Below are 21,136 nucleotides of genomic sequence, written 5' to 3' on the forward strand. Positions count from 1 at the left end.
TTCAGTGCTTTTCACCATGTTATGAACCATTATAACATTAACTTCTGTTGCTATAAGATTAATCAAGTTAGTGTGGGAGAATAAGACAAGGTGTTGGCTTGTAATGAATTAAGGCATAAACTTATAATCTTAATTCATCAGTTTAACAGTACGTAAGTAAATGCTCACAACATCTTCTGTGATTTCTGTCAATATAATCACAACAATTTCCTAATACTGCAGTTATATATCTGGACCCTGTTTGAATACACTCAAAACGCATATTAGTTTGTCCCAAAGTTTGTTTAGTTCTTGGAAAGCAAATTTCATTTCTTACTTTCTTTGGTCCAATTGACAGAGTATGTCAACTTGAAATTTTACTTATGACCGACTATGGAATTGAATGTAATATGAGATACGTGAAGCCTTGACATTTATTTCCAAAGTGTAAAATATAAGAAAGCTAAATATATATCACTAACTCCAAATCAATGAAAAATAAGAATTCCTAAGGGTAAGAAAGAAGCCAAGTACTAGGCAATCAGTGTCTTCCAAATTCACTAAAACAAGTAACATGACCAAAGTACAATTATTAGTTAATTTTAATTATAAATATTTGCACATGAATATATATTTAAGAGCTTATATCATGGATGGCTGTGCCGTGCCACCCGTGCCGACCAACAAGCATGCTGTGCCGGGCTGGCACGGCCCCATGCCACTCATTGTGCCATGTGGAGCCATTTTTTTAAAAATTTTTTCTATTTGGATTAGTCGTTATCAAATCAACTGATCAATTAATCATTTAGAAGGCTTAGATAAAATTGATGATAATGATGTTGATAATAACAAGACTCAATCTGGTAGGGGTGATAATGGAGATGAGACATGCGTCTCTGTTTACACAACCTTCTCGAGGTATTTTTTTTACAAAGGATTTGAGTTTGTAGGTAGCATGACATTAGGAAAGGTGCACCCATAAGATGATATGAGTTCATCATAATTTTCATCATATCAAGCACACCCACCAGAGCCAGAACACCATTATTATATTCTATATCTACAATTTGCATATGCTTATAGTGTGTCTATACCTGTGCCTATGTTGTTCATTTTCCTGCATATTCAATATTCATATCATATCATAAGAGAATTACAAAATTTTTATTTGTATGAAGACTATGTGAGACGTTACAACGAGCAATACTATCAGTGAATGAGTTTTGAAGAATACCGACAGTATTTAATATAACATTTTTGTGTTATTCTAGTGCCGACAAATGAAGTATTTGATTCTCCTCGGATATTAATTTTAATTATTAAACTATTATGGATTAATATTATGTGTTCAATTATATTATGGAGTATTCAATCATTAATATTAGTTTTAATGAATGTTCTCAATCATAGTATGTGTTAAATAATATTTATATTTAACTGTTGCTTTATTTTTAATAAAATATGTCATTTATAAAAATAATCTAAAGATAAAACATTATAATGTAGGTTTTAAACTTTTAATACATATACTTAAACTAAAAACTAAAGATTAACATATAGAAGACCGAAAAATATCTTTAAATATCCTAAGAAGTTTATTAAAAATATTTTAAATGCGTGCTGGTGGCACATAGGGGTGTGCCGCTCGGCACGCCTCGTGTTGATGGTGGCACGTGCCATTGACACAACCATCGTTGGCTTATATATTATTATTAGATTAATATATTCAGTTTGGATCACGAGGAGGTGTCACTAAGTGATAAACTCACTCTATTTTTCTCTAACTACTAAGAGAGATCAACGTCATCATATAAAGTCTTTTGATATAGTTTGAAGTTATTCCCCAACCCGCCAAACTCATTTAAAAAAGTCATTTAGTGATATAGAATACGTCTGTCATCTGTACTTCCAGATATACTCGAGTCATCACGGAAAGTTGCAAATCAATCTATACTAGGAGACTGTTTTCTAGTCATTACTCATTTCATAGTTTAGGTTCTACTAGATAATTATGATCAATATACTTGAAGTTTTGCACGAAGAATAACATGGTAGCTTATAATACAGTAGTATACATGTGTTTTCACAAAAATACAAGACAGAGGAAAACATAAATGAATCCACTCACTTGTGGTCCATGAGAAAATATCTTGAATTAAGAATCCAGGTGCGAGGAAAAATTGTCACCTTTAGTCATAAGAAAACAACTATTAATTTATCTAATCAAGAGAACCTCCTAATTGGATTCTGGTTAACGTTAAACTTAGAAGTCTATTTCTAATATTCATAACTGGGTTTAGTTTGGTTTTGAATTAGTTTCAAATTTATTCACAAGAAAATTAGTTTCAAATCTAAATAAATTTCTGATCTGAGTTTATCTCAAATATGGATTAAATTCATACTATATTAACTCTAGTCCATATAACTTAATTCAGATCTAGATTAGACCTGAATTAATTTTAAGTTGGATTAGGCCAAAGAAATTTCCAAATTGATTCAAGTTTCAATATTTTTAGAATAGAATTTTATCTCATATTTTTTCAGATTTTAATGAATTTTATATCTGACAAAATTTCTAATTCTTGTTGATTGATTTCGGATCAAATCTAACTTATTTCCAGATCTGTTTAGATCTGAACATGTTTAGGTTTAATCAATTTCCAGATATGAACATATATGTTCGAATCTGGGTTACTTTCAGATACATTTGAATATTATTTTGCTAATCCTTTTCTTTCTACATGCTTAAATTCTGATTCTAGACATATAATTCTTAAACAAGATTTATGCAAACTCCTGGAACATGCTTTACTAATTTATAACTTGATTATCACTTAATTGTGATCCTATATATAGGGTTTTTTTTTTAAGAACGTAACCGCGATATAGAGATTGAGACCCTACCTCTCACACTTAATTCACTTATGATTTGATGTCCGATGAAGAGCTGCTCATGGTAGAACATGAGGTCATTTTCTTCTTCTCTTTCTCTATCTCATCTTCTTTTTCTTTGACACTGTGGCACTGCTAGAGTGCCTCCGCCCCATTATTTTGTTCTTTCTTGACTGCTGTGTAGTGATTTGAAAGAAGGGAGGGCCCATGACTAACTTAGGGTTAAGTGATTGGTTGAGGTTTACGAACCAAACTTGAGTGAAACTAGCCTCATGTTTGATTAGGACATCCAATTGACTCAAATAGAGTTTAGGTTAACTCATAGCTAACCTAGGCGAGCCACAACATCATTTTTTTCTGAATTAGACTCAACTGAACTCAATTGAGTGGATCAATTGAATATAGTCTAATCTGCTTGGCAACAACATAATTTTTTTTCTGAATTAGACTCAATAGAACTCAACTGAGTGGATCAACTGAATCTAGTCTAATCTGCTTTGCAACCGGTTTAAAGTCTAACCTCACGATCAAGATCGTGGGATTATCAATCAAATAGTAGGACTTCATGTCAATATTTGATGTCCTAATTAAACTTACATTACATGACCATTTTATGCCTACATTAGCATTTAACCAAACATCGGAAAGATAAATGATTGGTAAACTTACATAACATTGAATGGGGCATCTACAATCATATTAATGAATTTTTTTTTGTCATTCTATGACTCTCGTGAAATTTATTTATAGAAGAAATTTTGGGTTATTTAGAGTAACTCTATTTGTCTGCCATATTGTCGATGTTTTATTTAATTGATGATATTACTGTTATGAAGCCAGTCTTTGCCTGTGGAATCTAGAGTTTTTATCTTTATCAGGTCCTTAAACCTTTGCTTCACTTTTGGAGAAACCAAAGAGGAATGTGTGCTATAATGGGGCAGGGAAAGGAAATATTTTTCTTCTCCTTATTATTTATGCATTTTCAAATTTAATTATGCTGTATTTATGGTTAGTACTTAGTCTGTGGATAGACTTATTTTTTCTTTTTTTTTCATTTTTCAATGGAACGATCTGATGAGTACTTTGTTTGGCATTTCTTATTTGGTACTATGAGAAAAATGCATCTGAAAAAATTATAAAAAGATGAAGTAAATTGATAACATATAAGAAGAAAAACAGTTGGAATAACTAAAAGTTGGTTTAGGTGGGATGAAGATGAGGACATGGTAGGCAAAACAAATTATTATTTCGTTTTTATTTGTTGTGGTATTCCAAGTTGGTTTCCAATTCTTGGGCTTAAAGAAATACAAGATAACCACCAAAATGCTGGTGAGGAAACACAAAATTTCATCTTAGGTTCTTCCTTTGTTATTTGCTTTAACTGATTGTTAGCTGCAGATAGTTTGCTTTCATGTCTGAACTTATTGAATCATTAAATTGATAGAATGCATAACTATTCTTTTGGAAGTTGCTGCCTTAAAGTTTCTGTAGGACCTATTAACTTTCTGGGCTGCAATATCTTTCTGTTCTAGGTTCCAGATTCAAGTGAAGAGAGTCTTGCAGCTGTTGCGGGAATGTTTAGTAGTAAAGCTAAAGGTACCATCAAATCATTCAATTTTCGGAAGCGCTATTTGCTTTTCCAACAGCCATAATCGAAAGGATAACATTACAAAATGCACTTGCAAGGCCTACTGGTAATGTAATGTGTAGCAATAAGGGCGCCTTCTATGGGAAACAGTTTGTTTATCCAATTTTAACAGAACAATGCAAAAAAGAAAAACATTAGTCTTTAGTTCAATTTGTTTGTTGGAGCTTGTTGATAAATGTTTTTGTTGTTCAATTTGCTTGTGTTTCTCAATAGTTGACCCTCAATAGTTTCCTCTAGGCATTTCATCCTTTTACCTTTTATTAACATTTAGTCATGATGCCGTGTAATATATCTTGGCAAAATTGCTTGTCTTCTTATGAATGGACGTAGGAACTCACTATGGCTGGACAATGGAATGAGACGTTTTCAATGGTTCATGCATATAGCTTATTTTAAAGCAATACTTTTACTTGGAATGTAGGGACTAAAATTTTATTCTACTAATTATTCAGACATATTCACCTGGTACACATATTTTAACCTATTATTCAGTACTGCTAGGTATTGGTTTGCTTATATTGAAGGTTTGGAAAGACACATTACCTAAACAGTATGGATATCATAGTGCTTATCCCATCCTGCCACGTTTCCTTCACATGTAACCTAGGCAAGTGACCTACATGTGATTGATTGGACGCAGCACTTTGCTGGTAGGTTATTCTTGATTCAATCCTTCATACAAACAGAACAGTTGTCAAACAAATGAAACTATGAGGATATCGCAGAGACATATAAATTACAATTATCAACCTCAAACTTCCTTTGGCCGTGCCCACCTGTCTTAACAAGCAATCGAGAAATACAAAGTCAACACAAGTAAATAAATTACAAATCACATGTTTTAAACATGTAGGATTCTTAGATTCTTAGTAGACTTCTACAGTATGTTTTGAGAAGTCAGAAGACTCAAAACTAAGTGTCAGTAATTAGGGCTGTCAAAATAATCGAGCCGGCTCGAGCTTGGCTTGATAATGCTCGATTAAGCTCGGCTCGAAAAATAGGCTGAGCCGAGCTTGATCATTAAAGCTAGGCTCGAAATTAAATTCGAGCCAAGTTTGATCCTGAACCGGTTCGATCGAGTCGGCTCGATAAGGCTCGGATATATATATATATATATATATATATATATATATAATATGAGTAATATTAAACTAATATGAACCATTAGATTAAAATCCTTTCACCCATTCAGAATTTCAGCCATTATTTTATGACACAATTATCTTTATTGTTTGTAATTTATATTTTGGTTGCTTGTAGTTTTTGGACACAATTATCTTTGTGACTTGTAATTTATATTTTGGTTGCTTGTAGTTTTCTAACCCATTTATTGTAATTTATAATCTAAGTAAATAAATTACAAATCTCCGAATGTTTATTTGGGTCATGGCAGAGGAGAGTTTATGTGAATTAGCAAAAGACTTATAAGAAAAATCTTCATCTCAACAAGAAAAGGGCAAATCAAAGAGGGGAGGGTAACTGGATATTTGTTTACATATAGTTGTTCTAAGACAAGCATAACAAAAATAATTGGCATATAACAAGAAGAGCATGGTTATATCAACAAGGATAAATAAAGCAGGATAACGAATAGCAAGACATCAGCATGAGTATAAAGCAAGACAAACAACAAATATTAACATCAATACAAACAAGACGATGTTAATAACAATCATAACAATAATATAAACAAAATGCTTGTCTGAGTCAGCTCAGTAACCAAAAACACAATGCTCCTTGACCCTTGTCAGAGTGAAACTCTTAGTTACTGCCAAGTTTATCATCAGGATCAGATAAATACATAAGCAGATAAACAACAAGGTATATTAGAAATGGCATAGCGCACAAGGCATGCCATATTCTGTACATTCAAGTTTCAACATGCTCCAATAGAGTTTATGTCAACAATGGAAGGCCTTTTGAGTTGTTGACATCCGTTGATACAGCAGCCAATAATAATAATAATGACATATTAAAGCAAGTTATCACTTATCAGTATAAGCTATTGGTGATCTCTTCATAGAGTTTCCATGATAGTGGCAATTCCATATATTTGTTGAATCAAACTTGAACTGTGAGATGTGATTGCCATGCATGGTAATGTTGTGGCCACCAGCAGTAATATGTCTTTCTTATCTGAGCAATTTAACACATTATTATGTATACCGAAAGCTAATGATGTCAAAAGTATTTGACACATCAACATGAAAAGTCCAACAAGACAGAATTTTAGTATGAAATTATTTGTTAATATCTTTGTAGGACCTAATTACATGACACCGTGAGTTGAGGTACTGCATACTGCCATAGTCAACATATAACGACGTTTATATGTATACATGCATATGCATGTATAATATTATATGATCCTGAACCTGGCTTGGGAGCTGTTTACTCAGGATCCTGGCAAGCATAGTGAAAGTTTTGATTTGCTAATCTAAGGAACAATCCTTTGTCGCTCTAATCATGTGTAAGAGGAAAAGCACACCATGATTTATTTTCTCAAGTACAAAAAATACTAAACGTTTGTTAATGGCTTTATCAAGTTAAAGATGCTGAATCTGTAATTCACATTATAGATAATTGCTTAAAAAGAATTGCTTTACATTGAGGCCATTGTTTTCAACATATAAGTTTAACATATACAACTAATATTACAATTTGGCCCCCATTTGGCTTTGTCATATTAGCTGTTGTTTTTTTCCTTCCTTTAGTTCTCATCTTGTTCTTTAATTTCATTTGATATCCTATGTGGAGTCTATTTGTTTCATGAAAATGAGGCATGCTTGCTTTTGGCTGGCTGCATAACAATGTTTGTACCTTCTGGTTGTTGTTTTTTAAATAAACTAGTAACTCCATTTTCAACTATATATACAGTGAGGCAACTCGACCTAACTTAGAGCAAGTTGCATTATGTTTGGGCAATTCAGTACATAAATTAACTTCCTCTAAGCAGTTATGGCTGTGCGAGTGGCACGTGCCGTGCCACCATTGGCATGGGGCGTGCCCCCCCCCCCCGTGCCAGTGGCACACCCCCCTGTGCTAGTGGCACACCCCCCTGTGCTAGTGGCACGCCCCTATAATATTTTTAATAAATTTTTAGGATATTTAGAGATATTTTTGGGTCTTTGGTATGTCAATTTTTGATTTTCTTTATCTAAATATATGTATTAAAATTTAAAATCTACATTTTAGATTATTTTTGTAAATAACCTATTTTATTAAAGATAAAACAACAGATGAATATAAATATTATTCAACACATAATATGATTGAATACATTAATTAAAATTAATATTAGTGATTAAACACTCTATAATATGATTGAATACTCTATAATATAATTGAACACATAATAACATTTAATACATAATTGTCGAGGCGTGCCGCTTGACACGCCTTGTGCCGACCGGCACGTGCCGTGCCGATGGTGGCACGGCACGTGCCACTGGCACGACCATCACTGGTTTAAAGTTAAAACTTTGATCACCTTGGTTGATTGTTGTTTATTCTTGAGGGATACATGTACATTCCACTTTTTGTCTCCTTCTGCATTGGTCACTGCATCTTATGAAGATGCTATTACAAAATTTGTATTTTGGCCATTACCCATCATTAAAATTGATTCTTTTATGTTCGTTTTTCAAACATTGTATCTTTTCATCTGGAAGCTTTTACAATCTTCCTAAAATTTCATCATTTTCACCCTCTTCAATTTCTGATCACATCCTTTATTTCTTTGCAGGTATCGAGTGGAGCATGGATAATGATGCATCTAATGCTGCTGCTGTTTTGGTTGCCAGCGAAGCCCATGCCATTACTTTGGCAGTTGAAGGCCTTCTGGGTGTTGTGTTTACAGTAGCTACTTTGACCGATGAAGCTGTTGATGCTGGTGAGGTGAGATCAACTAATTTGTTCTTGTGAAAGTTGATCATTTGTGGGGATTGTTAATATAATTTGGCTTATCTTTTCCTCATATGCAGCTTGAATCCCCTAAGTATGAAGCTGAGCAACCAGTTGAATGCACTGGACAAACTGCTCTTATCTGTATATCTATGGTTAATTCAACATGGCTGACCATTCTTGATGCTTTATCTCTTATTTTGACGAGGTCAGAGGACATATTTGCTTTGAAGTCTTATTTCGTGTATCTTTCACTACTCCATTTTCGTTCTAAAGATGTCTTGAAATTACCATTGGAAGGTCACAAGGAGAGGCCATAATATTGGAAATACTGAAAGGGTATCAGGCATTTACTCAGGTATAGTTAAACTTCAACATGTTCATATGATTGAGGGTAATTTATTTTAGCTTCTCAAGAGCATCCTATGGTGATGTACCTCCTTGTACAATAAAAATGAGTTAAAGCAAGCATTAACAAGACTTTTGCTGCCAAGTGGTGTATTATCAAACATTTGTATGACAATAGGCCCATATACTTTGGCAATTGATTATCTTGATTACTATTTCAGGCATGTGGAGTTCTTCATGCTGTAGAACCATTGAACTCTTTCCTGGCATCACTCTGCAAATTTACGATCAATATTCCTACTGAAGGGGAGAAGAGAAGGTATAATATCAGTGATTGGGTCATTCTGTTTTATGATGCCTATATTTTGCTTAGATATAATAAAAACTATAAAAGTACGATCTCTTTTGTAGGGAACTTATCCTTTGTCACTAGCTCTGTTAGATAGCATGCTCTAAGCCACCTTTTAATTTTGTGCTCTATTATGATCTTTCTAGAACAGAGTTAAGACCTTGTTTCCAATATAATTATGTGATTTTCTTCTAATAGTGCAACATTTTTATTCATGATAATCTACCCCTCTTTCTTAAAGTCTATGTTAGAAGTCCAGTGTAGTGATCCATAGTAGCTTATCTATTTCGAATCCTAAATCGTAATGAAGGATGATCATGCTGAGGCACGCGTGTCAGCCGTCACAAGTGCATGCTGAACCAGGACGGCCTTGTACATAATAAATCTAACTCAATTTTGCTATATCTATTATTTGTATGGTTGTTTCTACATAAATCTAGCATTTCAGTGCTAGATCTATAAAAAAAATACGTGTTTAGAAAAATAGGAATCAAAGGAAAATTTTGATTTGCCCCAAAATTATCAAAATATAGAAATTTCAAAATTAATATGTCAAATTCATTTAAAGTCGGTCAAAATTGGTATCGAAACATACTAGATTAACTCTATGAGTTGATTTGAACCCAAATTATATATATTTTTTCTTTCCTAGGGCAAAGATAAGTGCATGTAGTTATACCTTGTACAACAAGAGTTTGGTATCTTTTGCGTCAAGAAGCAAGTTAAAATAACTAGCTGGAAAATAACTGTTCAAGAGTTATCATTTTGTCATAACAAAAGACACGGATGCTTGCAATTTATACCCTTCTTGTAGCTAACTAGGAGGTTAAGTGTTTATTGCCTCGAGAAATGGGTCAAAAGGACATGCAGGAAATAACCTACTCTGTGAGTGAGTTATCTTCCGTCCTAGAATTTTAGCATGATTAGATTTCTTTAAATTTCAGAAAATTCAAAATTAATATGTCAAATTCATTCAAATTGGGTCAATATTGATATAGGAACATGTTAGATTCCATCCAATTTTTTGCTGTCAATCTATCATATCATAGTGAAATGTTTCTTTTTCTGGAGAAACAGCATAACCATTTGTCTGTTATCCAGAAAAAGTCGTTTTGTATGAAATTGATTGTTTTATGATGATCCAGATTTATGTTCCTTATAATATTCCTTCAGAGTTTATCACATGGTCTTATGGTACATTAGTTAATAGCTAAAAAGATTCATTTGTGAAATGCAATATTCTTACATCGTTTAGAACTCTTGCTGTATAGAAGGCTTCTGCCTTGATATTATACAGTTTTTATTTTTCTTACAATCTTTTTCAGTGCTTTATTGTCTCCTGCATCCAAGAAGACAGAATCTTTACTAGATCAGAGGGATAACATTGTTCTAACACCAAAGAATGTGCAGGTAGCATAGTCCGACTTTTTTCCTATCATTTCTTTGTGGATGTTTAGAATAGTATGCTTGCGAGTTCTGTTAAATTTTGAGGTGGCTAAGGGCTGCAATATTTGATTGGTAGCTACCTTTTGTGATGTCAGGCTCTGAGGACTCTTTTTAATGTGGCGCACCGTTTGCACAATGTTTTAGGTCCATCCTGGGTTTTGGTATGCTTTACTTTTGCTTCCTTTCAGGAAAATAAACAATCATGTCCCCAAATGTTTATTTTAACTTTGTCATACACTGCATAGGTGTTGGAGACCCTAGCAGCACTTGATCGAGCCATCCATTCTCCACATGCTTCGACACAGGTTTCATCAGGAATCATTAATAACTCTTCTGTTCTAATTTCAGTCAATAATTTTAGAAATTCTGTCTTTATTAGAAGTTATTTCAAAAGCTTATTTTCTTGTAGTGTTATGCATGGAAACACGCTTATTGAAGCAAAAAAGAAAATTTTGAATTTCTGTTGGCTATGGCTGTTATTCAGACTTTGTAACTGTCGAATAAAATTCCAGAATGTGCTATTATATCATGATACATTCTCACATATGCTGGTTCCAGTAGGGCCTACTGCATCTGGAAATATCCTGATATCACAATAAGTTTGCTGAGACATGTTAGCTACTACTTGTTATTAATAATAGATATTAGGCCCTAAATATTGTACCTACAGAAATTTATTTAAACTGTGTATTTTCATATCTGTAATTGAGTTTCATACTGAAATTTCTGAAGCAGTAATGCAGTCCCTATGCATGTGTAGGAAGTTTCAACTATTGTTTCAAGGGTTACAAGAGAAACATCTGGACAGTATAGTGACTTCCACATTCTATCTTCTTTAAATTCTCAGGTCAGCAGAAAAATATGATCACTTTTCATGCAGGTTTTATTTTCCATGATCAGTTCTGATATGGTGTCTTTCTTTATTGTGGAAGCTATTTGAAAGTTCAGCATTGATGCATGTGCCTGCAGTAAAGTCACTTCTATCTGCATTAAGTCAACTGTCAAGTCAGTGCATATATGGAAATCCCCAATCACTAGGGCAGCAGATCGGGAATGTTGCTTTTTCAGTGGAACGCATGACATCAATACTTGTCAATAACCTGCACCGTAAGTATTTAAGTATTTAAATACTGGAATATCAAAATTCAAAACTTCAACTTATCTGTGTTCTGCGTTTATTTCATGTATTCTTATTGTTGGCGTGCATTAAGGATAGGGAACCTTCAGAATTCAGATAGACAGATAGTTTATGGTTCCGACATCTATGACCCTTTTCAGTCAAGAAGATCTGTAATTTCTGTGTCCAAAATGAGAAATCAGTCAATTAGGTCTACATTCTATAAATTGCGTCAATAGTTTCAAAATCTATGGCTTCTTCACACTTCCACAGTTCCTTGAATGATCTATCTGTGGTTCATGTGGTTAACTCCAATCTTATATTTCAATTTCATGTATAAAGTACCATCATCTAACAAGTTGCAGTTGTTAATCTCACTAACTATTCTAAATGCTTAATAGTGTTTTTTTTAATATTTTATATTCTAACACTCCTACTCACTTTCTCACTTTTAGGATTAAAACATTTTCTATAGGCTCAAGAAATGGGTTTGAGTTATGGGTGGAGTCTTTTTGTATTAAATTGACAAAGTAGGCATGGTAGAATTCTAACTCAGAATCTCTTGCTATGATACTATGTTAATCCGCAAATTGCTCTAAAAGCTTAAGGTGAGAGGACGGTTATATATATATATATATATATATATATAACTCTTTTATATTCTAACAGTAGTAAATAAACATCTTTCATAATTTGTCTTGAATTAAATAGAGAGTTCTTTGTGTTGCACATAGAAAATAGATCTGAAATTGAAGTTCATCAGGTTGCAGACTTGATTTTGAATGATTGTAAACATTTTTGAGTGGAGAAGTCATGAAATAAACATTTACCATAGGAAAATTGTGGAGCATTTGAGCCTGGTTCCAAATCATATGTCTAGTCAACTAGATTAGCCTTGTCTGAGCAAACATTGAGTCAATCAATTCTTATGTGAAAAGTGTGTTTTCAACTTTTTTATTTACTCCTTCAGATTCATTCTTGGAGTATGTATTTATTTCCAAATTCTTTCCAACGGTTACTAGAGGAAACTTTTATCCTTAACAGCCTATAGAATGGAAAGGAACATGTTCCTCTGATCTGAAGGTACTTTTTCGCTATAAAGGCGGTGGTCATGATGTGATAGATTGTGCATAGATCCTCTCTGTGACTGCATGGTGTCAGGGCATAGTTCCTTGCTATTGCATACTTGTTGCCAGTGTTCCATACTCAATCTATTTCAGGCTTAAGTATTTAAATACTATGATCAGAAAAGTTACTAATCTTGATAGACCACTTTTGATGTAATAATTTGCGAATTTACATGCTTTGAGACTAATTATTTTGATCATTTGATTTTTTTTTTTAACTAAATGGAAGTTGGCAGCTCTAGAAATAAATCAGAAGCAGTCTTTCGCATGAAAATAGATAATAGATGCAAAAGATGGACGCAGAAAGAACAAAAGAAATCAGAAAAAACAGAAAGTAAGGAGTGGAACGAAAACTCTGAATTGATAGAGTTAAAAGATCCCTTTGCTTGCCTATTATACCCTGTTAGTCATCGTGCTGTAATTTGAAATAAGATGTGATTACTGACTATATAATTGAACCAAAGTCAAATCATTAAATTGCATTAATAGAGTATTAGAATGTGGTTACAGTGATAAATACGGTCAGGGACTGAGTTTTAACTGCATCTGGTGTTTGATCATTTATATTTTAAGTAGAATTTTAAATTTTTGAAGCAGATTAGATTATTTAAAGTTCAAATAGGTAACAGTTAAGTAGTATGTTACCAGATAACATCTGAAGAATGACTTAATGATGAAATATGCTGTCTATAGCTGCTGCAATATGTTGCATTGGTTCAGATGACTTTGAATATCTGGACCAATTCAGGGTTTGTAATAGGATATCTATGGTAAAAACTATTATTTTTTCAAACTTAGCACATCTTATCCACAAGCTTTATTAGATCAGAGCACCGCAATAGCTGTTCTGGAAGTTGGACTGTAGAATACAGCAAACATTATGTCCTAAACCTGATTATTTGAGGCAAGACAATCAAAACAAAGCAGAAACAGATATATCAAATTCATGGTTCCAAAACTCGGTACCAGGATCGGGATTGGCCATCTAGGAAAATGATATGTATCAGTACTCGTATCGGATTTGACTACTTTTTAATTAAATAAAATTCTAAATATTATTAAAAAATACAGAAAAAATTCTAAAAATTTAGAAAAATAACAAGAAAATAAGAAAATAAATTACTCATATATGGAGCCTAAAAATTTAAAAAATGTATTAATTTAAAAAAAATAAATCTCTATCTCTCTTACAGCGACAACCCAAATTTTTTTATGCTTTAAATATTCCTCTTATTTCTCTTTGCCTTCTCTTCCCCTCTCTCTCATTCCCTCTCCTAACTGTCACATCCTATAATCTTTTTTCCTTTACTTCTCTCTCCCTTCTCTTTCCCTCTCTTTTTTCTCCTTCTCTTCTTCCCTCTCCCTCTTATAGTCGTAGCCCACCTCTCTCTCATTTTTTTCCATTTCTTCTCTCTTCTCTTCTCCTTCTCTCTTCTTCCCCTCCCTCTTATTGCCGCAACCCATCTCTCTCTCTCTCTCTCTTCCCCACTCGATTGGCCAAAACAGGGTTCCATGATCAAATTATCTTTTGTATCAAGTTCCTTGGTGAAATTAAATGTCTTTTAGTGCTAGTAGTCATGGATGGCCGTGCCGGCGGTGTACTGGCACGTGGCACGAGGGGTGCCGCATGGCAACCCTCCTAATAGTTCTGTCGTTCGCTATTGACCTTATCGTCGAGCTACTCGCTATTGATTGCTGTCGCTGTCACCGATCACCGTCGCCCGAGCTCGCGTTGGGTGCCCTAGCCCGAGGGAGGAGGAAGAGAAATCGAGAGAGAGAGAGATAAGGTTATCGGTTATCTGCAACTTAAGTTTTTAACCGATAACCTTATCTCTCTCTCTCTCTCTCTTCCTCTTTCCTCGGGCTTGGGCGATGGCAATGGCGAAGGCGAAGGCGAAGGTGAGTATCCCTTATTTTCTCTCTCCTTCTCTTACTGCACGGTTGGCAAGTGTCGTGGCACGTGCCATGCTGTGCCGCGCCGGCCAGTGGTCGGCACGGTCCGTGCCTATGGCACGGCCGTCATTGCTAGCAGTATCATTTTGCAAAGACCCATTATCCTATACTCGCACTCTTATGACAGCATTCTATATTGTTATGTCTAATTATTCTGAACTATATATTTGTTTCAGGAGTTGAGCCCATTTGGGATCCAATCGTTTGTCATCTTCTTGAGGTGAAATGTGATGAATTTCTGGATGGTATTATTTGTTATGACTTATCTCTTTTAAGGTAACATGATATTAGTGTACTTCAGCTTGCCGATTGTTCTAATCCACAATTAAGGAATTTGGCGCTTGATGCATTAGATCAGTCAATTTGTGCAGTCTTAGGCTCTGATCAGTTTCAGGGAATCAGCACATCAACATATCAATTTTCAGACTTCCAAGTGAGCATTCTGTAGTTTAATGTTTGACCTTCAATCTATTGAATTGACAGGAGGTTATACTTCTTTGTTAGGTGGCTAAAGAAAGTGAAGTGGGATCATTTGAGTGTGCAGTTTTATCTCCATTGGTGGTTCTTTATACTTCTAATAAGAACTTTGATGTCCGTCTCGGGTCACTAAAAATACTGTTGCATGTTTTAGAGGTAATCTTGTTTGATCCGGAGGTTGATAATCAAGGTTAGTGTTAGTAACTTAGTAATTAAAGCTATTCTTACTTCATTTACCTTGCAATTTAACTCTCAGAGGCATGGAGAAAAGTTATACTGTAGCTGGCCCAGCATACTTCAAATGTTGAGGTTTTATTCTCAGTTCACTCACCCTGAACTATAATCTCCATTTTAATTAGTTGGATTTTTTTGCATCAACTTATTTTTTATGGTTTCCACATTTTCGTTTTTCACTAGGAGTGTAGCTGATGCATCAGAGAAAGATCTTATCCCGTTAGGATTTCAGGTGAGTATGGTAAATTGCTACTTGCGGTTGCTTCATCTACTGTACTGAGATTCTATTGTTTATTAGTGACTTTAATTGGGTATGCAGATCAACTTGTTATTGTTATGAAGTTAGTAGATGTCATGACCTGATTTTGGAATCATGACCGGCTATATATCTCAATAAACTTGAGATTAATAATAACTAACTCCACAATATAAAGAAACTCAAAATTTATATGATAACTCCCAACCAAAAACTCCTAAACAAATAAAGATGCTCAAGTCATACAACAAATGACTTCCAATAAAATTAAGGCAATAACTTTTTTTTTTCAAATTTAAACTAAAACCACTACTATAACTAAAGGTAGGAAACCAAAATCCTAGTCTGAGAGAAATGAGGCTTGGTAAACCATGTTCATTCACCATGTCAATCAATAACTAAAACAATAAAGGATTTTAATGAGTTAACAATTTTAGCTCAGTGGATGGATCCACCTATAAGCCAATAAAACCAAAAATTATACTACATAGAATAAAAACCACCTATAAGTACAAATATTAACATCTCATAAACTATAATATTGCAAGAATTAGAATATGACGTAAAGTATAACAGAAAGATATGATAATGCACAAAGTAGATACTGCATAAAGATAAGACAATGGAATCATAGTACAAAATACAAAATGATAAATACGTGGGTGCATCAACTCACTTGGCCCATGCAAAATAGTTAAAATCCCTAATCTAGGTATTACTATAAATCTTCACCTTTATTTGTAAATAAATTTTAATAATTTTTCTAGAATTAATAATAAATTTTACTTATTTAATTGGGTCCCAAATATAAGTAATTAGGTCGATTTGGGCTTCTCCTTGGCCCAACTTATGCATGCCTAGTCCAAGTTCTGCGCTTAGCCCAATCCAAGGCAATACTAGCTCAAAGGTTGGGCCAAGCCCGACCCATCTTCCCTAAGGAAGGAAAAGAAATGCAAGAAAAAGGTGGAGGGAGATAGATGTCGGCAGTCTCCGTCGTCGGTGGACCAAACTGTCCATACGAGAATGACGCTCATGGCCAACTCGAACCATTGGAGGTGGAGGGAAATTGACCAAGGCAGGGACAGGGAGGGGCACACTACTTGATGGCCAACGTTCATGGAGATCACCCTCTCAATGATCGAAGCCACAAGAGCTTCAACTAACGATATCAAAAAATTCCTTGGAAGGAGGGAAACATGTTGAGAGAGATGGACATAGCGAACGCCGACAACAACTGTTTGATGTGAGCCCAAATCTCGACGACAAGAGGCTACATGGTGTAGCTTCTCCCGAGAGCTTGAAGAACCCACAAAGGATACATTGTGTTCGAGGGCGATGCATTGGAGATTCTCGGATGAGAATGGTGCCCACCCGAAATAATTGACTTGCGAGATTTGCCAACGAAGTCAAAAAATACAAAATCATTATACTACTAAATAACAATTAAACTGAAATTAACTGTAGGAGGTGGAAGAGGACTTATAGTTGGATCGTAGGGTGGTCTTTTCTTACTTCTATGACCCTTTGATAGTTGGGTTTGACACGACGACTTCGACGAGGAAGAACAATAGAGGAAGGAGGGAGAGAGAGATAGAGACGAGAGACAACATAACCCAAAGAGAAGAATTGGGAGGTTTTATACCACCCACCTCAACGGTATCGTCAGGTATCTCGCGATCAAACTAGTGATGGCTGTGCTAGTGGCACGTGCCGTGCCGTAGGAGGTGGAAGAGGACTTATAGTTGGATCGTAGGGTGGTCTTTTCTTACTTCTGTGACCCTTTGATAGTTGGGTTTGACACGACGACTTCGACGAGGAAGAACAATAGAGGAAGGAGGGGGAGAGAGATAGAGACGAGAGACGACATAACCCAAAGAGAAGAATTGGGAGGTTTTATACCACCCACCTCAACGGTATCGTCAGGTATCTCGCGATCAAACTAGTGATGGCTGTGCTAGTGGCACGTGCCGTGCCGTGCCACCATCGGCATGGCACGTGCCGGTTGGCACGGGGTGTGCCGAGTGGCACACCCCCTGTGCCACTGGCACGCCCTCTATAATATTTTTAATAAATTTTTTAAGATATTTAGAGATGTTTTTGGGTCTTTGGTATGCCAATCTTTGATTTTTTTTGTCTAAATATATGTATTAAAATTTAAAATTTACATTACAATGTTTTATCTTTAGATTATTTTTGTAAATAACCTATTTTATTAAAGATAAAACAACATTTGAATATAAATATTTTTCAACACATAATATGATTGAATATATTCATTAAAATTAATATTAATGATTAAACACTCCATAATATGATTGAATACTCCATAATATAATTGAACACATAATAACATTCAATACATAATTGATAATAGTTCAATAATTAAAACTAATATCTAGTTGAACGTAGAATGACGAGGAGGATCAAAGACTTCATTTGCTAGCACAAGAATAACATGGGAATATTGCGTCAAATACCGTCGATATATTATTCAAAACTTATCCACTGATAATATTGCTCGTTATAACGTCTCACATAGTCTTCATAGTTTATAGAAATAAGAATTTTGTAATTCTTCGATGATATGATATGGATATTGAATATACACGAGAATGACCGGCATAGGCACAGACACACTATAAGCATATGAAGATTGTGGATATAGAGTATAATAAGGGTGTTGTTGCTCTGGTGGGTGTGATTGATATGATGGTAATGATGATGAACTCATATCATCCTATGGGCGCACCTCTCCTGATGTCCTGCTACCTATAGACTCAAGTCCTTCCTTCATCTGACTATAATCATATTGAGCTTGAGATGATCTCTTTCCTTTCTTCTGTCTCTGATAAATTCAGCTTTGCGGTTGTCTAGGTCTAGCAAATGAATTGTCATTCCAATTTTAAAAAATGACAAATAAGTTATCATTTCAAAAATAACAAATGACAAAAGTTAATTGATGGAAATAAGAAAAAGTTTAAAAAATGGGTTCTACATGTCATATCATATTTGTTAAGAAAATAAGTAAAGTTAATTTGATAAAGATTGATGGAAAGAAAAAAATTTAAAAAAAAATGTCTCTACATTGGTATATGACCGGCACAAGGCTGTGCCGGACGGAACGTGGCCGTTCCAGACCGGCACAGATCGGCACGGTCATCCTTGGATCAAACTATCTCCTAGAGGGAGAAGGAGAAGCACTGCATGTGTGCTCAATTTTTATATATTTTCTAATATTACACTATAAAGTAGAAAAAACAATATTGGAAAAGCTATTAATTTCAAGACTGAAATTAGATTCTTTTCAGCAAGTAAATATTTTGATGCAAAACATATTTATTCCGACATCCTATGGTTTGAGGCGGGGAGCCCTCTCTCTTCGCTTAAGTTTTCTTTTTTCATTGAAAAGCTTCTTCTCCACTTCCAAATAATAATAATTAGATGATGTGGTTTTGGTTTTCACCTACTAATGATAGGAAAAAGGATCTGGCTTGTACATATGAAGGCTAGGAAAAACAGAAAAAAAATCTAGAGGAAGAAGAGGAACTAGTTGTTGAGAATTCAATATAAAATTAAGGAAAAAAGGAAAGAAGGGCTTCACAGAAAATTAATGTTCCCCAAGTTTCCTATGGAGGAAATAAGAGTATATGTTGTCTCTTTTTCGCTAATATTTTTTCTTTAAACTTATAGATAATTCCTAGTCATGGATCAAAGTTCTCTTTCTTGGAATTTGATTTAATAATTCAAGTAACAATTTCGTACCTTTTTTATTGTTCTTATGATAATTTATTTTGGATTTGTAGTTATACTTGATATTATGCTGGAATATTATGTTAAAACAGTGTATAGTTTATAGGTTCGATTGTGAATTACAGTATCATGTATATAGGGCCTGTGCAAGTACTTTTATTGTACGTGCCATCCCAATTAGATATACTTATCTCTCCATTTTTAAGTCTAATATGGAGTTTAGATGACATAGAAGCTTTTTAAGCATGAGATATTTGAATTTTAAGATAACGGATATTTACCTTTTCCGCAATAATGTATTCTAAACAAAGTCTATTAGTACAAACTATTGGGAACAATCTTTTGTGATGTGGTCACAGGGTGCAGGCTGAACTCCATAGCATTGTGCCTAGGCAATATGCGAGTGCTATCGGTATAATATTTTTAATATGCAAAAATAAAAAATAATTATATATAATATATACCAATATAGTATATATAAATTTTTTAATAGTGCACTATACTAAAATACCAATACTACAATCACAATTCATGACCATAATAACAAGTTCACAACTACAACAAATAACATAATCAAGATTAGCAAATCCATAACAAGTGCACAATTATCACAACATAAAGGCCCTCTTCTAATCTTTTTCACAATCTTGTAAATGTTCTTCATCTGCTAATAAATTTTTATTTAGATTGTTATTAAGTTCTAGCTTAACATCATTATCGTCCTTTGTTTCCTCATTCGATTGAATTAATTACTCTTCTTTATCTCAAATAAGATTGTGATGCTTCTGTTATCATCTCTCAAGTTATCATTTCATTTGGGAAGACTTTTTTCTATAAAGGATCATCATCCAGCCAATCCCTTGCATTATTTCTCTCTTCTGAAGTGTCATGATCATTCTTTTTTATTATCCTTTGGTCCTTCGTTCTTGCATTAAATTTCACATGAATTTGGTTATTCAATCTTTTCACCAACAATGATTGTGCCAGTGGTGCATGCCGTGCCAACCGGCACGCCTTTGCGTCACTGATCTTCCCACAAAATCTACATTGTTTTATGTTTGAATAATTCTTATAGTAAGATAACCATATTTTTGCCCGAGGTCAATCAAGCCAACATGTACAAAATTATCATATAATGTTGACCGAGGCATAAATGTTGTTTGAGAGAAATTAGGGGTCATATCTTCATATAAATTGGGCAGAAAAACACAAATATAATTCACATTTCAAATTCATTCAAAAGCTTAATTCACAAAACAGAAATTACTCTTCTAGCAGCAACACATTTCACAAACTAATTAGCACTTATAATTAGCAGAATAGCAATTAATTCTTTCAGGTTCTAGCAGAATAGCAATTAAGTTACATTTCACAAACAACAATTCGCAAGCAGTAATTACAAGACAATTATATGAATTAATCAATTATGAACCAGTTCAATTATAACCGTAAATCAGTAATTAGTAAATCAGAGGGAGTGAGACTGAGAGAGAAGAGTGTGGCTGCTAGGGGTGTGAGAGTGAGAGTCAAAAGAGAGGGAGTGAGAATGAGATAGTGAAATAGTGAGAAAGAGGGAGAGAGAGAGAGAGAGAGAGGATGTCGGAGGCGGTGGTCACTGGGATGGCCGCTGGCGGGGTTATGAAGAGAGTGAGAGTAA

General features: G+C 34.3%; 1 protein-coding gene across 6 annotated transcripts in view; it reads left to right on the forward strand.

The window, feature by feature from the left end:
• The window catches only part of LOC140796198 (uncharacterized), a 46,110-nt gene that overhangs the window by 15,327 nt on the left and 9,647 nt on the right, over positions 1-21,136 (forward strand). For all 6 annotated transcript variants that reach the window (XR_012110419.1, XR_012110418.1, XR_012110415.1 and 3 more), the window contains 15 exons: positions 4,404-4,467; positions 8,265-8,416; positions 8,503-8,630; positions 8,723-8,780; positions 8,992-9,089; positions 10,445-10,529; positions 10,661-10,726; positions 10,811-10,870; positions 11,326-11,412; positions 11,498-11,672; positions 14,939-14,982; positions 15,064-15,195; positions 15,267-15,395; positions 15,496-15,548; positions 15,657-15,705. Coding sequence is in view for 1 of the 6 variants with exons in the window: in XM_073149119.1 (XP_073005220.1) it covers positions 4,404-4,467; positions 8,265-8,416; positions 8,503-8,630; positions 8,723-8,780; positions 8,992-9,089; positions 10,445-10,529; positions 10,661-10,726; positions 10,811-10,870; positions 11,326-11,412; positions 11,498-11,672; positions 14,939-14,982; positions 15,064-15,195; positions 15,267-15,395; positions 15,496-15,548; positions 15,657-15,705 (1,380 nt within the window). In the remaining 5 variants the exon portion in view is untranslated. The remainder of the gene's footprint in view (positions 1-4,403; positions 4,468-8,264; positions 8,417-8,502; positions 8,631-8,722; positions 8,781-8,991; positions 9,090-10,444; positions 10,530-10,660; positions 10,727-10,810; positions 10,871-11,325; positions 11,413-11,497; positions 11,673-14,938; positions 14,983-15,063; positions 15,196-15,266; positions 15,396-15,495; positions 15,549-15,656; positions 15,706-21,136) is intronic.

The sequence above is a fragment of the Typha latifolia genome, chromosome 10 (assembly GCF_019914945.1).
Source record: "Typha latifolia isolate L0001 chromosome 10, TyphaL0001v2, whole genome shotgun sequence".
Taxonomy (NCBI): Eukaryota; Viridiplantae; Streptophyta; class Magnoliopsida; order Poales; family Typhaceae; genus Typha; species Typha latifolia.